Genomic DNA, 17,836 nt, shown 5'->3' with positions numbered 1-17,836 from the left:
TATACCTGAAGAATGATGTAAGAGTGCATGAAGTTACTGTTTTTTCAACTTGTCATAACTAGCATTTGTTTCCTCAGCTGTACAAATGTAGATTGAACTGGTTTGTATCAAGTGCATGAAGTTACTGTTTTTCTCTTTTGTTCTCAATTTAATAGTTTCTGCTGATGACTTTGCAATTATCACTATTTGCCTTCCAAGACTTCATCTTTGGATCAAGACAGCCTTCTAAGCTAGAGTAGCAATTTTAGCTTTCCACCAGGGAAAGTATTTTGCTGGCATTTCAAAGAAACTCAAGGGAACAGCTTGATTTTATCCTCTTCCCACATATACAACATTTCCCATCTCAGAAATTGTTTTCATCTGCCTTGTTGTATTAAAACTATAATTATGTTCTCTGCTGATTAGTTTCTCTTCCATTTGCCTTGTTTGTACTAAAACTATATTTGATGACATCCTGGGATTCCTCCACATTTGATTCTTTAAAGCACATGACAACCAATTTTGGAGTTGTTTAGGTGCACATGACAATGATTAATGTCATAAAAAAATGTTTTCAATCAGTACTCACTGTTCTTTGAGCAACGTTAATGGATTGTGTTAACCCATAATTTGATTGAGTCAGTACAAAGTTGTTCCTTGATTCAGTGATGTCCAGTTCCAGGAATGTCTCATGCATCTCTACCAGTACACATACACTCATTTTCATTTGGATAAAAATAGGACACTAATTAAAGTAAATTAATTTAAAAAAAAATGTCAAAGATTAAACTAAATTCCTGACAGGTGTCTTACTGGGCATGGGCAATTTCATCAATTCAATGGGGGTATTAATAAAAGAAGAAAGAAGAAAGAAGAAGATTTCAATTGGGGTATTGAAAATTATGGTTTGGTTATAATCACACTTTTAAGGATCAATTTTCATGAATAGATCAAATACGTATAACATGACTCCTGAAAGTTACACATTTGGCAATCTAATACTAACAGTAACTGAAAATATACATTAATCCAAGAACGAAAAAATCACTGCTTTTTATTGCAAGTATGATCCACAAATGTCATAACTTACGTGTATACAATGGGGGCTCTCTAAACATGATAACATGTCAAATGGAGCTGCAATGAATAGAACACTGAAAACTATAAAAAAAAAAAACTAAAAATAAAAATTAAGAAAGAGAGCAAGAAAGAAAAGAACACATCCAAATAGTGGCCTAATTAATTTCCAGCCTTCAAACATGACAGCAAGCCACTCATTCAAGTCCGCCCTAGTGGGAAGTTTTATAGCCTCCCTTAGGTTTTCACTTCCTAGAGTGCCATCAATGTGCTTTCTAACTTGTGCCCCCTGCATTAGAACAAGACTAGTACAAATACGCATAATTTAGCAGGTCTATAGCATTGCTGAGAAATTCTCCAGATTCTTGCTCTCCCTCTATTATCAACAAAAGAGTAATCAATCCCAAAGTGCATTACAGGATCTGGCTAAAAGAAATGAATAACAAGACACAAACACAAAATGCAACATTATTGTGGTCAGCTCACCAGCACAATCTCAGCTGCTTCTGGGCAGACATCACTCAATTTTTCCTTCAATTTTGTGACATCCTTCATCAAAGAACGCCAAGAAATTCGCAACTGCTCAACATTTGACAATGTAGTTGGGTCAGAGTTGACATCATTCCAGAAAAGTATGTGATCTTCAAGAAGGTCAGTGTATAATTGAATCAGCACAGCAAAAGAAGGAGATTCAATAAACATGTATGAAAGTTCAAAAACGTGTACAAAACACCTTTGAACGTTTAGACCCCCAAAATACAACTTAACCAATACAAGCAATATGTCAAACAACTAGTGTGCGGAAACTTAACACATGCTATAATATGAAATTGGTTAAAAACTATCTAAGCCATAATAAAATAAAACCACAACAGATAATATAAAGGCAAAGATAGAGAGGAAGGAAGATGCAAATACAAAGACAATACGCGATGTGTTATCGAAGAGGAAACCGAAGTCCTCGGCGAAAAACCTCTCCGCCGCCCTCCAAGCGGTAATCAATCCACTAGAAAATACAGTTGGGATACAAGGACAGCAATAGACCCTCCAAGCCTAATCTACCCAGTGCACCTAAGCCCTCCAAGCTTCTTGCTCCAACGAGGTTGCGCCGAACCTTTTTCTTTTCTAGCTTCCCGGATTCCGCTACTAGACCGTAGCATCAACCAATGAAGATTGGCTCCTTCCTAACTGCTTGCCAGAAATCCAAACAACTATCTCACAGAGATGATAATGGTGAGAACCAGGTTTGGTATAATGCCTCTCAAGGATTTGACAATGGAGAGGAAGAGAGTTGAGGAATTTGAAGAGACTCTAAGGTAGAGATTGTGGGTGAAGCAATCTGGTTTTTCTTTAGGGTTTCTCTCTCAAAATTCACTCTGGAAGCTCTCATTCAATCGTGGGTAAAAGGGGTATTTATACTGGAGTGGGATAGGAATGTGAAACGTCAGGTTTTACAAAACAGGGGTGGCTCGCGGCTTGACCTCGCGGCTTGACTAAGTCGCGAGATCCAGTCGCGAGTTAACCGTATGGCCAGTTGTCCTGTTTTGTCCTGTAGTGCTCCAGCTAGCATGACTGTTCATCTTCCAGCATGCTTGGCACGTGTGCTGCTTCTGGCAGCTTGCAGCCGCGAGTCCAGCCGCGAGTCCCAGCCGCGAGTCTCTGTTTTCTTGCACACTCTTGAGCAAACTTCACTCTATCTCACTCACTACCCTTACAACAAACCCACCTAAATACAGGGTTACTAAATGCTGAATTACAAGCAAATTTGGCACGGAATAAAGCCAATTAGATGGTTGAATAAATTCAACCTTACAATGTATGATGAATCAACAAACTTATGAAGAATTTCCTCTTCAATTACTCGCAGAGATTTCAATACAGAACCCTGAGCTTCATCACTATGTTCATGGCTGCTTTGAGCATTCCATTGCTGACAGCTAACTCTTAATGGACCTAGGCAGTTAATGGCATTACTTACAAATAAGCTGCATGATTCAACCATGTCTTTCGATGCCATTAAATTAACTAATTCTAATGACAACATTGGGATGGGCAGCAAGCCAAAATCTACTTGGTGAAGAGATGCAACCTCGTGGTGTCGCTGAGAAATGTATTTCCAAACAGGATGATCCATTACCCGCTTGATTAACATCAAAAAAGAACTGAAAAACTGGCAGAAGGTTTGCAATTGAGCACTAAACTAGCTAAGCCAGAGAAGATAAAGCTCAAGATCATTTTCCGTGGCTTGTTCGATGGTCCAGTTGGCAGCAAATTCCAGCATCTTATTAGCCAATGCTAATTCCATTTTCCTACCAAAGTTTGAAACAGTTGAATTTGAAGACTTGGGAAACATTTTCTGTTTTAAGTTCTAACTTCTTCACATTTGTCAAGTGAGCATGGCCACTAGCAATTCCTGATTCAAATGATGCAAACTGAGCCCCCAGGAACTCTAGATACATCCAATTTTGTTTCACACAAGTTTCTGAAAGTTCAAATATGTGTATAAACACCTTGAACGTTTAGACCCCAATTTACAAATTAACCAATTCAAGTTTTATGTCAAACAACTAGTGTGCGGAAAATGAACATAAGCTATAATATGGAATTGGATAAACTATCTAAGCCAAATTAAAATCACAACCCATAGCAGATAATAAAAAGCAAAGATAAAAGGGAAGGAAGATGCAAACACAAAGATAACACGCGATGTGTTATCAAAGAGGAAACCGAAGCCCTCGGCGTAAAACCTCTCCGCCGCCCTCCAAGCGGTAAACAATCCACTAAAAAATATAGTTGGGATACAAGGACAGCAATAGACCCTCCAAGCCTAATCTACCCAGTGCACCTAAGCCCTCCAAACTTCTTTCTCCAACGAGGTTGCGCCGAACTTTTTTCTTTTCTAACTTCCCGGATTCCGCTACTAGACCATAGCAACAACCAATGTAGATTGGTTCATTCCTAACTGCTTCCTAGCAAACCAAACAACCCTCTCACAGTGATGAATATGATGAAAACAAGGTTTTGGTAAAATGCCTCTCAAGGATTTGACAATGGAGAGGAAGAGAGTTGAGGAATTTGAAGAGACTCTAATGTATAGATTGTTGGTGAATCAATCTTGTTTTTCTTTAGGGTTTCTCTCTCAAAATTCTCTCTGGAAGCTCTCATACATTTGTGGGTATAAGGGGTATTTATACTGGAGTGAGAGAGGAATGTGAAACGTCAGGTTTTACAAAACAGGGGTGGCTCGCGGCTTGGCCTTGCGACTTGACTAAGTCGCGAGACCCAGTCGCGAGATAACCGTATGCCCAGTTGTCCTGTTTTGTCTTGTAGTGCTCCAGCTAGCATGACTGTTCACCTTCTGGCACGCTTGGCACGTGTGCTGCGTTTGGCAGCTTGAAGCCGCGAGCTACCCGCGAGAGCAAGCCGCGAGTCTCTGTTTTCTTGCACACTCTTGAGCAATCAACACTCTATCTCACTCACTACCCTTATAACAAACCCACCTAAATACAGGGTTACTAAATGCTGAAATACAAGCAAATTTGACACGGAATAAAGCCAATAAAATGGTTGATTAAATTCAACCTTACAATCTCCCCCTTTGGTTATTCCGTGACAAAACCCTAAAACAGACTCTAGACTTAACATGTGAGTTGGGAACAGTTGAACAAAACTCACTCACACCTAACTTTAGAAGCTGTGTAGCACTTGAAACATAAGATCATGAAACTCCTGAAACACAACAATACACCATGATCATTGTATGCAGAAAAGCATGAAATGCATATGAAACAAGCTAAAGGTGATCAAGCAAAGATGAAGTGAAGATTCAAATCATGGCTTAATCAACAAAGTAATCACCACAAGGTAGTGATCACAGTGCTCATTCACACTTGGAATGAACACTTGAACATACAAGTTAACAAGAACAAAGCAAGATACTTGTATGCTCAACACTCAACCAATGCATAATACACTAAGTATATGCATCTAGGAACAATCCTACAAGGGCACAAGAGTGACAGTACTTAAAACAAAATGCAAAACATTTAGATTAAAGTACTGATTTCAACATAGCATAAAAGGCTGCAATAAGCAAGGTACAAACCATAAAACCTACAAAATATGCATAAAAACATAAACCCTAAAAGTTTACATAAGCACATGGGTACAAACACAATATATCCATAAACTGAATAACATCAATAATATAAATATAGAAGATTAAACCAAGATTATAAGATATGAGTTAGAAACAAGAATACACCAAAAACCACAGTGTATCAAACCCATATAAACATTAAATACCCAAAACATAAGCATATATAAACAATGTCTCTGATTTTGACAACTCCCCCTCAACACATTACTCCCCCTTAAGAGCTGCTTTTCTGCTTCTCATCAACAATCTCATCAACAACAAAAAGAACATCTCCCCTTTTTTGACTGGAATGGCTAAAGCGTCACTGTCCATGCTGGGTGGTGAAGCTGTCAAGTTTTGCAGATAAAATATCAATCTGGTCTTGCATGGCTCTTATCCTCTCAGAGTGCTCAGTCTGGACTCCTCTGATCCCATCAAGTCGTTCCAGAATGACTTGAAAAGCATCTGGAGGTGTATCTGAAGAAGTTGATGCTCTAGTCCTTTTGCCACTGCTCCTGGGTGTTGAGGTTGATGCATGCCCTGCTACCTCTGCCTCAGTCTCCATTGGGACACCCTCTCCTTCATCACCTTCATCTTCTTCACCTGGAAGCCGAACACTTATCCTTTTGCAGGTAAGCTTGTTAATTGCAGAGGGTGTGGACAAGGGACTGATGTCTTGAGGGATTGAAACACCCTTCTTTCTAAAGATCCTCATCAGTAAACTAGGAAAGATTAGTTTTGGCCTAGAAGTTGTTCTAGTCTCATCCACAATAGTGTCATATATGTGGGAACTGATGTCAATGAATGTCTTTTCTTTGAGATCCATCAGAAAGATTGCTCTTGCACAGTTGATTGTAGTCAACTTCTTTATGGGATATAGGTTAAACATCATGATTATTGTTAGACACCTCATGTCCACTGGAAAAGCTGTAGTATTCAGACATTTCCCTTCTCTCTGTCCACCTATCCTTTGTTGAACAGTTTCAATAGACACAATCCTATCTTTGTAATTGACAACCTCCTAATCTTCTAATCCTTCAAGCCCTAGCACATCATCAATGTCATGTGCATCCAAAGTGAATTCTTTACCTCTAACCCAGTAGCTTAAATCATCCTCCCTTATCACAACATTTGAATAAAACTCCCTAATCAGGGGTTCACACACTACAGGGAGATCACTTAGAAGCTTTTCCCATCCTCTCCCTTCAAAACAGCTGGGTATAAAGGTGCTTCTTAAATCCTCCAAATCTACAAATCTTTCTTGAATAATTCCTTCTTTCAAGAAGAAGTCCTTGTATCTCTCAAAGTGAGAAACAGACCTGAACAAATTAGGGTCCATTTTCATTCTCTTATCTGCCTGCCTTCTTTGCAGGTGTTTTCGTGTTTGGGGATGAAGGTGCCATCTATGAGCAATCAGAAAAAGCCACAACAACATAGAACAATACATGTGTAGAACTAATCAGTACCATGTAATTAACATAGAAATTGCAGCCACATAGATGAACTTGAACACTTAAACATTATGCTACTTAGATCAACCATATGGATGAACAAGCCTAAAAGAGGAAACACAAGAACAACAGGGAGAATGCAGGGGAGAATTAAAGCAGCAGAGATAGAAAATATCCTAAAGACAATGTGATGAGAATGACATGACTCATAATCAGTATAGTAAAACTCACAGATGCTCCCAATAAATGCACACAATAGAACTGGCACATTCAGCACAGTGAACCACACATTCAAAATAGGAACATTATGAAACAACATAACAACATAAGATCAGACAAGATGAGTTACCAATAAACAAACCCTAGTTAAGCACATGATGAAGAACAAAACCAACAACAAAATTAAGCTCAAACTAAATCAATAGTTTTCACAGGCTAAGCATGGACAAAGAGTAACTGACGAAACACAAACCCATCTCAAAATCATAAACAAATGCGAACAATCCAAAGGGAAAAACACAAAAACAAGTAAAATAGAGTTGAAGACAGAAAACCCATACCTGTTACTTGAAGATTTTTGAGCTGAAAAGAGGCAACAATGGAGTTTGAAAAATGGGTGCACGGAGTGTTTGGGAAGGAGACAGTTGAGAAAGAAAATGAACAGTCACAAAAGTTCGAGGGAAAACTGAAAAAAGATTTAAAAACTACCCCTCTTTTTGCCAAACACGCGTTTTTCGTGACTGAAGTGAGTTGCCACAAAGTCGCCAGTTCAAGCCGCCAAAACACTCAAAGACAAGAATTTGAAAAATTTTTCTAAGTGTTTTTCGCGACTGGAAGGTCTACTCGCGAGAGAGTCGTGAGCTGAGCCGCAAAAATCTCTGAGTAACCCTCACGACTGGACCTTCCACTCGCGAACAAGTCGCCAAAAATGACCCGCGAGCACGTGACTGAGGCTCGCAACTTGACTAACCCGCGACTGAGTCGCCAAAACAGGGCAAAACTGAATTTTTGAAAATTTCAAATTTTGAGAACAAAATACTTTCCAAAAACACCTAAAACACTCAAAAATCTTTTTGTGTTTGAATTAACAAAGATTGAGCATGTGAAAACACATTTCATCAAGTACAATCACACAAATGATTATGGTATTTATCAAATATAAACTTGTGTGTTGTGTGTGGATATCAACAATGAGATAGTCCTTAGTCTAATGTGAAGTTTCAATGATCAATTCAACCAAGGCATACACAATTAGCACTAGATCATGTGATCTATCTCAATTATAGAAGTATGTATATATGACCTCCCACAAAACTTAATAACATATTTTAGAGCTTTACATTTGACTCCACTTTCAATTATAACATTTGATCCTTTTGATTCTTTTTGATACAATCACATGTCATTGTGAGAGTGATATTAGATATTTCACCTTGATGAGATAGCCTTTGGCTTTTCGAATAAACATTCACTTGAATTTTAGGTCGCTTACCCTTTTTCCTAGTCAAATACTAGAATGTGCGACAAGCTTTTGCAGCTCAATACCTCTTTTCATTTGGAGATTTACATTTGGTGAGTTCTTTTTAGCAAAAAAAAAAAAATAAAGAGTGGGAAGATATATAGACACAAGTCTATGCATGTCTCAAGATCATCATAACCATTTACTAATCATTCATGACAAGTTTGAAGATCTATTTACAACAATCACATAAATTTCTAGATTTCTCCCATAGTGATATGAGTGCAATGAACCAAGCTATGCTCGAAAATGCACAAAGCCATTAGCACAAAGGTACAAGGCAAAACAAGTTTTAAGACAAAAACTCAACAATGTCAATCAAACTTTTTGATTTTCTAATTTTTATGTGATTTTTGGATTTTTGACACAAGAAGAAAAAAATTGATCAAAAACAAAAGAAAACCAAAAGTATGCACAAATAAGCAAACACACAACCATCAACATAAACAACAAGCAATCAAACAAACATTGTCACAAAACATAGAAAGTATTAATGCATGGATATGTTGTAATGCTTATGCATGAGTACCCTTTTTCACCCACACGTCACTTGCGTTTGGGGTGATTTCCTTATAGCATTGGGTACGGAAGTTAGGGCTTTCAAACCTTCGTGAGAAGCTTTCCAAGCAGTTGGTGAATGCACCAATCATCTTCATCACGTTCATCATTCTGGGATCACCATTTTGATCTCTTGATTGTTCACCTGCCCAGTTTCTTCTATCATTTCTAGGTTCTCGTGACCTTTGAGGAGTTGCACTATTCTTTGCTCTCAGCTTTTGGCAATTTGGTCGAGTATGCCCTTGAAGTCCGCAATGATGACACACATAAGTTGATCTAGGACTTCTTTGTGGTCGTGGACGAGACTTGGCACGAGATTCAGACCTGCCCACAGATTGATTACGGGAATTCAACAACCGTTCGTTCCCCACATTTCTCTTCTCCTCTATCTTGGGCTTATCAGCAGTAGGACCAATATCAGCTGATTCTTTGGCCTTTATAAACTTCATTTCTTTAGTGACATTTTCAGATGAGCTACTTCCTCCGGTATATCCCAACCCGGATTTGTCTGAAAAGTTATTTTGCGATGAAATAACATCATCTAGTTTCTTGGTGGTGACCCTCTCAATTTTGGCATTTACTTGCACAACCTCTTGCTCAAGAAATCTCACTTTTGTGTAAGCTTCTGACAGCTCACCATTCAGTGTTTCTATCTCACATTTGGCCTCCCTATATCGGATTAGGAGACTTTTATAATCCTCCTCTGCCTTTTTCATTTTTCTCATAGCTGCCTTGGCCACCCTTGTGTACTCACCCGACTTCTCCAGGAGTGAGTTATGATTCTCTTGAAGGTTGGCTGTGCATTCATCTTCTTCAGCATCTGATTCTTCAACAATTCCCATTGATTCTTCATCACTATGTTCTCCAAGGTCTCGTACAAGCAAATTCAACTCATCTGAAGACTCAACATGAGCAATAGTCATAAAGGCTGAGTAGTTCCCCTCTCCATCACAGCTTTCTTCAGATTCTGAGTCGGATGAATCTGAGTCACTCAATGTCGTTGCATTCATCTTCTTCAGCATCTGATTCTTCAACAATTCCCATTGATTCTTCATCACTATGTTCTCCAAGGTCTCGTACAAGCAAATTCAACTCATCTGAAGACTCAACATGAGCAATAGTCATAAAGGCTGAGTAGTTCCCCTCTCCATCACAGCTTTCTTCAGATTCTGAGTCGGATGAATCTGAGTCACTCAATGTCGTGGCATACACTTTGCCTTTCAATTTCAAATAATTCGAACATTCTTTCTTAAAGTGTCCATGCCCGTTACATTCGAAACAAGTGACACCTTGTGTAGGTTGGGATTCTTTTCCATCTTTCCTTTTGAATTCCCTTTTCTCCCTTCCTGAACTTTGGAATTTTCCTTTATCACCAAATTTGCCATTATTTTTGAATTTCAAGAATTTTCTGAAATTTTTCACAAGGTAAGCAACATCTTTGTCAACCACATCTTCTCCTGATGAGTCATGATCCTCCACCTTCTCACTAATGGTCTTAAGAGTAAGAGATTTACTCTTTCGTTGATTGGGCAGCGACATCTCATAGGTCTGAAGAGAACCAACCAGCTCCTGGACTTTGATGTCATCAAGGTCCTTGCTCTTTTCAATCGCTGTCACTTTAGCAAGAAAACTTTCCGGCAATGATCGAAGGATCTTCCTTACAATTTTAGAGTCCTCCATTTTCTCTCCCAAATTGAACTTGCTTACAATCACCTCATTCAGCTTGCTATAGAAAGAGTCAAAGGACTCATTCTTACTCATTTTTAACTCCTCAAACCGAGTGGTTAGTATCTGCAGCTTGGTGTCTTTTACCTTCTTCGTGCCTTCGTAAGTGGTCTCCAATATCTCCCATGCTTTTTTAGCAATGGTAATGTGAGAGATCCTGTGAAATTCATCTGGGGACACACCACAGAAAATAGCATTGAGTGCTTTACTGTTAGCATTAGTTGCAGCAAGTGCTGCCTTATCCCATGTGGATTTGGCTTCCTCAGGCCTGGTCCAACCTATCTCAACAGCATCCCAAACAGATTCATCAATAGAACACAGAAAAGCTCTCATGCGAACCTTCCAAAAAGCATAATTACTACCATCAAAATATGGAGGTGCATTTAGGGATTGAGACCGATCCATCTCAAAAGGGAGTCAAGGATCACACAATGGTAATGAAACCACTAGAGGTGTACCCGCTTTGATATCAATTGAAAGTTCAAATATGTGTATAAACACCCTTGAACGTTTATACCCCAATTTACAAATTAACCAATTCAAGCTTTATGTCAAACAACTAGTGTGAGGAAAATGAACATAAGCTATAATATGGAATTGGATAAACTATCTAAGCCAAATTAAAATCACAACCCACAGCAGATAATAAAAGGCAAAGATAAAAGGGAAGGAAGATGCAAACACAAAGATAACATGCGATGTGTTATCGAAGAGGAAATCGAAACCCTCGGCGTAAAACCTCACCGCCGCCCTCCAAGTGGTAAACAATCCACTAGAAAATGTAGTTGGGATATAAGGACAACAATAGACCCTCCAAGCCTAATCTATCCAGTGCACCTAAGCCCTCCAAGATTCTTGCTCCAACGAGGTTGCGCCGAACCTTTTTCTTTTCTAGCTTCCCGAATTCCGCTACTAGACCATAGCATCAACCAATGTAGATTGGTTCCTTCCTAACTGCTTCCCAGCAAACCAAACAACCCTCTCATAGTGATGAATATGGTGATAACAAGGTTTTGGTAAAATGCCTCTCAAGGATTTGACAATGGAGAGGAAGAGAGTTGAAGAATTTGAAGAGACTCTAATGTATAGATTGTTGGTGAATCAATCTTGTTTTTCTTTAGGGTTTCTCTCTCAAAATTCTCTCTGGAAGCTCTCATACATTTGTGGGTATAAGGGGTATTTATACTGGAGTGAGAGAGGAATGTGAAACGTCAGGTTTTACAAAACAGGGGTGGCTCGCAGCTTGGCCTCGCGACTTGACTAAGTCGCGAGACCCAGTCGTGAGATAACCGTATGCCCAGTTGTCCTATTTTGTCCTGTAGTGCTCCAGCTAGCATGACTGTTCACCTTCTGGCACGCTTGGCATGTGTGCTGCGTTTGGCAGCTTGAAGCCGCGAGCTACCCGCGAGAGCAAGCCGCGAGTCTCTGTTTTCTTGCACACTCTTGAGCAATCAACACTCTATCTCACTCACTATCCTTACAACAAACCCACCTAAATACAAGGTTACTAAATGCTGAAATACAAGCAAATTTGGCACAGAATAAAGCCAATAAAATGGTTGATTAAATTCAACCTTACAATTTCTTTTGAGTACCATACAAAATCCATTACTTTCAATGGCATTAGCCATCCTCTAGGCAAACACAAAGTAAAAGCTAGTGATGAAACAACAAAACAATGTCATCTATCCAATCTTCACTGTTAAGACCAACAAAACAATGTCATCTTCACTCTTAAGACCCACCAAAACGATGTCATTTTGTATACTGAAAACTGCTAAAACTAATAGTGAGATTGGATGGGACCAGACACAAGGACAAAATTGAAATCAAATTAAAGTTGAAGGACTAAAATGAAAAAACGGAACCTTTTGAAAGACTAATTGATAAAAGGTAAAAGCTAAAGGGTGAAATTTGTAACTGACTAAATATGCGGTGTAAATCTTGAAAACAAGCAGAAGCATCAACAAAATAATATTAGGAAAACAACGATAGAGGTTCATTACGGTACCTCCAACACAGATTGTGGAGCAAGATTATGTTCATCAAGCAAAACCCAACAACCTTCCTTTAAAGCCTGCAAAAAGAAGGAAGAATGTCGATACATGTTTAGAGTAATTAAGTTTGAGACAGTTACACCTTTGATATATGACACTTTAACCTGCAGTAGGATTCCATCAGACCACGCAAACTTTATTCCTTCATCACTCTCAATAGGTAAGTCCGACTCCAACAAGTCCATTATATTAGTCTGCATAAGAACATGTTTAATATTAATACTACTAAGTGCAAAAGGTTTCAGAAACCAAAAAGAAGAGAGAGAGAGAGAGAGAACAAAGGAAAGAGTAAACTCAGAACTGCTCACCTGCTCAGATAAGTTTATGTGTACAACCCTATGTCCAGAAAATTTTCCCAAGGCAACAATTAAACTTGTCTTCCCAACACCTGGACTACCTTCCAATAAAACTGGGAACCAAATGCCAATTTAGAATGTTAAAACAAAGAATTCCATTGCACCAACAGGTAGAATATGGGCAAAAGGGAAATAATGAAATAAAGTGCATGAGCGCACACACACACAAAAGTTAAAAAATAAAATAATAAAAAAAACCTAGCTTTGGAAGTTGCATTGCCCTCAGTACCCGCAAGGCATTTCTGCAGGTCATTGGTGCCAAAAACTCAAATTCCCCTACCTCACAGCTTTCACAACCTGTAGACATAACATGTACATCACTAACTACTAACTATGTAATGTGGATACTTTTACAATCTAATGGTCAATTACATATGTTTAGGACTTGGTGTTAGACTGAACTTCAAAACAGGTTAACAAATTACACAAGATCCTAGAAATAAGAAATTTTGCCGAAGGTCACAGATGAAAACATCTGAAATTAACTAACATTTTTTAACATTAACAAACAAACAGATACATACATAGACTGCACTTGATATAACAACTAAAACCCTCAAAAATAATAAAGCACGAGTTAATAGTCACTAGTGTTATCCAACAATGAGATAACACACACTACATCAAATTATGTTACCTTTTTCAATGTAGAATGGATTGATACCAAAGATATTGTCACATTGCATATTTTCAGTGCAAGAAATATCAGCAATCATTCCCAGATCACCCAAACCAAAATTTTCCATCCTTGAAAGTTTTGTGTATATCAAATTATTGGTTTCCACCTATTGTTTCAGAAAGAGCACGCAGTCTTAATCAGTCACTATAAATAATTGAACATAACATCTCAAGACCAGACAGCATTTCACTTACTAGAGAAGCTAACAAATAAACTTGCAGTAAACGTACAAGTTCAACAACTTCTTTTGGGAAAATAAAATATTAAACCAATACAAGTGAAATGTAGGCAAACTTTTGAAGTAATATTGAAAAGGTAAGCAAACAAGAACATAGCGACTGATTTAGATGGGTGGAAAGTTGTAAGAAAGATATGTTTTCATTTTCCAAGTATAAATAAATTTATTTAAAGATGTTAATGTCAATGTCATGAAAATGAAGTTCACACATAGCATACATGAGTATACTCCTAATGACAAAAGCGAAAAGTGAAAACTAAGGAAAAGGAAATAGAATTTGACATCCACACATATTATACACACAAGTAGGACAACCAAATGTCTCACAAAAAATCTGCACCTCCCCAAAGACATACTAAAGAGTAAGTTCTTTGATTTTTTTTTTTCATATATATATATATATATATATGTATGAAAAGTTTATAGAAAAGAGACCACTTCATGCAAAAGGGCATAAAGTAGCCTAAAGAATTACTAACAAATACAAAGAAAAAAAAATAATGAAACACATTGTTTGGGATTGCTTGATTGTTAATATTTTTGTATCTTATACTTGGTAAAAGCACATTGTTTAAGACCAAGGCTTTATCAAAACCAAAAATTAAAATAGATAACTAAACAAGTAAAATAAATAACGAAAATTCTATGAAATTTCTTTAAACTTTGGTAAGATTTGGTTAGATAAAATGAAATTTCTTGAAACTTTGGTAATAGAGCTTTAGTTAGATAAAACTATGTAAAGTATTTATATTGTGTCACGTGACAAAAACACATCATACAGTGCCTAACACTTATCATTGAGACAAATAACACAAATAGGACACGTAATGCCTATATCTTATTACTAAAGCAAAAAATGTTGGTTAAAGGTCAAATAATATAGTGGAACTTTAATTTATTAAAATTTCTAGAAATTTCTGGCTATAGAATTGTTTTTTTTTTTTTTTTTAAACTAGGTTTTATAAACTTCTTAAAACTTTGGCAAAAGAGTTTCATTTATAGAGAACAATATTAATAATTGTAATATACTTATAATGCATCACATATGATATGTAATTTTTTTTTTCATTTATGTCAACTTTTATTGTATGGTATATAACATGTAATGCTTATCAAGGAATTATTTTTTTATAGTAGACTTCATTATATTGTAGTAATAAACACTCCATAAGTCAGGTCACAACTTAAACTAATAGTTTATATATGAAGACAAGAAAAAATAAAAATATAAAAGTGATGCACCATTTAAGCATTACAGAATTTTATTTTATTCTTTAAAAAAAAAGTACACAATGCTTATACCAAGAAGTAACAAAACAAGAGTATAAAAGAAAACACACCGCTAGCTTTTCTAATAGAAAATGCAAGCATCTTTGCCTGAACTCTACAGCATCCTTTTTAGAAATATCAGTCCCTGAACAAACATAAAAAATATATGGACATAAGATAGCAAAAAATGACTCACCACTTGAGACCAAACAAAAAAATTTCCTACCATCAATAAGAAATGGTAAAAATAAATGCTTAGCCAAACTGTTTTGAAAAGAAATTTGCAGTTATTCACTATTAAAGAATAGAAACTACAAGGACAGGTATTGCTATAACAAAGCAGGAATGTACCTAAACTTAGTCCATCAAGCAACACAAGAAATGCCCCATGGAGAAATGCAAATTCAGGCCCTAAACTCCTCTCTGTCATGTTAATAAAAGCAACCCAGCAAGAGAGAAGATCTCTAACAGTAAGCATCCGCCCAGGGTGTAACTGGTTGAACCACTGTATAGCATAGATATTAAAACATAAAGTTAAAAATTGAGATTTGAGACTACTATTATTATTCCAGAACTAGCTGCCAATATATATATATATATATATATATTGTGGGGCCCAACAATTTATGGGCCAGGCCCACTTGTTCGCGGGAAGCTTTAAGGTCCAAAGCCGAAGAAGGTGGTAGTCCAAGCTCATTAGCGCAAAGTACAAATGGGCCCAGAAAAGCGGCCGAGGACGATGCAGCCTTCGGCTGGCCCAAAGCTCCACCAGGAAAAAAGGGCAAAAGCGGCATAAGGATAATCTTGAAAGAAAATCTGAAATATCTGGGAAAGGCTGCCCTTACTACCTTTCCCAGACAGAACTTTACACCTAACAGAGTCATGTCCTTTAGCTTTATCAACTACTCCCAACCATTTCGGGATTAGACTGATGGGACAAATATCTGTCCTGGAAAAAGTCGACCCTACACGTGGACGAAGGATAACGAACGTAGGCTAGTATAAAAGAAAACGTAAGGTAACAAAAAGGGAGGCTCCCATCTGACTTCCTGGGGAAAAACTCCAGGAATGAGAATGCCCGGATAATATATGCGCTCCACCATGGAAAACCCATTGACGGGTAACCGGAGAAAAACACTAATGCTCCTCGGACATGATCCGAGGAGTCCAATCCCACTATTTATAAAGTTATTTGGCTTGGATATCCGGGCTAAAGCCTTTTCTAGTCTAAGTTTATCTAAGGTCCGGCTTGTATTAACGCCCCGTGACCCAACGCTAGCCTTTCAAGCCCACGCTCTACAAATATTATTGTGAGGGATCCATCCCGCGCGAGCTCAACGTCCTTGTTGGGCCGTTAGAGAACCGTGTCCCCACATATATATATATATTAGCATTTAGTAGTTTAATATACTAGATAGTCACCAATCAGCCACAACCACAAGCCAAGAATAAAAAATCACAGGACAGGCAACAAATGACCAAAACCACAAAACAAAAAAATCTTTGTAAAACTCAACTCATACTGTTATAAACTTTTGACATTCTTGCAACTAAGAGAGGAAGATTATTGCTATGATGAGCTCACATCTTTCGTCTAAGACCAAAGTACAAAAATTCCTTTCATTTTACTATTTGCAAATACTAATGGCAATTCCAACCCCCATAAGAATGATAGGGTGAATGAGACCTTGGGTTCAAGTCTCATGGAGTGCATCAATGATGGGAATCAAGATCAATTTATTAAGAACTTGAACTAGAATTGCATTAAAATTAAGAATTAAAGCTGGAATTACAGAGAAACTAGAAAAACAAATTTCTGTCTTGGTCTAAAACTAAATTATATTCACATCAAAAACTGATTGTACTCTTACATAGCTAGTCTATTTATAATCTTTTACTATTAGGAAATAAAGTAGCTAATAGTTACATAAGTCAAAACTGTAATTAAAGAGGATATAGTTGTAAGAAATTTCGAGTTCAATGAATCAACCATTACTCTAATATTTTCCCTTTACGTGTAGGCCCAAACTCCCCTCCAATATCTAGGACCCAATGTGTGTAATTTCGAAAACTTAAATGGGGGTTAGAATGAAGAAAAAGTTTGAACCTCAAGACCACTTGCTTTGTTACCATAATAAACCATCACTTGTCCCAAAAGAGTGAAATATTAGGAAAGGATGAAATTCATCATTCAACTACTATTTTAGTATTTCAAGCAGTATTAATATATTGTAGTGATATGTGAGAATTAGAATATCATGTGTTATATATATTATTGGTTTTCTGTAAATAACCCTACAATAACATGCCAAGGATGATAGGTGTGTTTAGCTGAATATATGAAGTCAAACATGAGCGTAAGCAAATGTGATTTTTCTTTTGATAGTACACGTTAGTAATGGACTATTGGTTAACCATGAGTGTAACTTGTGAGGAACTAGTCTTCCTAATATTGCGAGATGTGAAAAAGCAATCTTTTGACAATCATCTAGTGATACAAAGAGGAACCAACCGGTTAATCCACAAGGATTTTATCGTAAAAATATAATCTTAATCAACAATTTAACTGAAAGCAGAAATCTCAAGAAAAAGTTAAAAGAAGTCCTAAATAAAATAAGTCAACTGGGTAAGATTTTGTACTTTTAGGACAATTAAACTGCTACAATTGGACACAAACTTTTCAGGTCATGTAACTTTTTTTTTTTTTTGAGAATCTCAGGTCATGTAACTTAAAAGAGAGGTTCTATTGGAAACAAAAATGCTTTTTGTTTTTTAAAGAGTATATGGTAA

General features: G+C 37.2%; 1 protein-coding gene across 1 annotated transcript; it reads right to left on the bottom strand.

Moving 5' to 3' along the window:
* Window positions 1–12,449: 12,449 nt before the first annotated feature.
* Window positions 12,450–15,840, bottom strand: LOC126719154 (midasin-like). Its single transcript, XM_050421738.1, has 8 exons — window positions 15,688–15,840; window positions 15,398–15,551; window positions 15,118–15,191; window positions 13,498–13,645; window positions 13,059–13,157; window positions 12,813–12,913; window positions 12,609–12,698; window positions 12,450–12,524 (listed from the first exon to the last, which is right to left on the bottom strand). The coding sequence occupies exons 1-8, from the start codon at window positions 15,838–15,840 to the stop codon at window positions 12,450–12,452; spliced, it is 894 nt and encodes a 297-aa protein (XP_050277695.1).
* Between the last annotated feature and the right edge of the window lie 1,996 nt (window positions 15,841–17,836).

This window comes from Quercus robur, chromosome 3, assembly GCF_932294415.1.
Source record: "Quercus robur chromosome 3, dhQueRobu3.1, whole genome shotgun sequence".
NCBI lineage: Eukaryota > Viridiplantae > Streptophyta > Magnoliopsida > Fagales > Fagaceae > Quercus > Quercus robur.
This window is presented reverse-complemented; position numbering and strand designations above follow the sequence as displayed.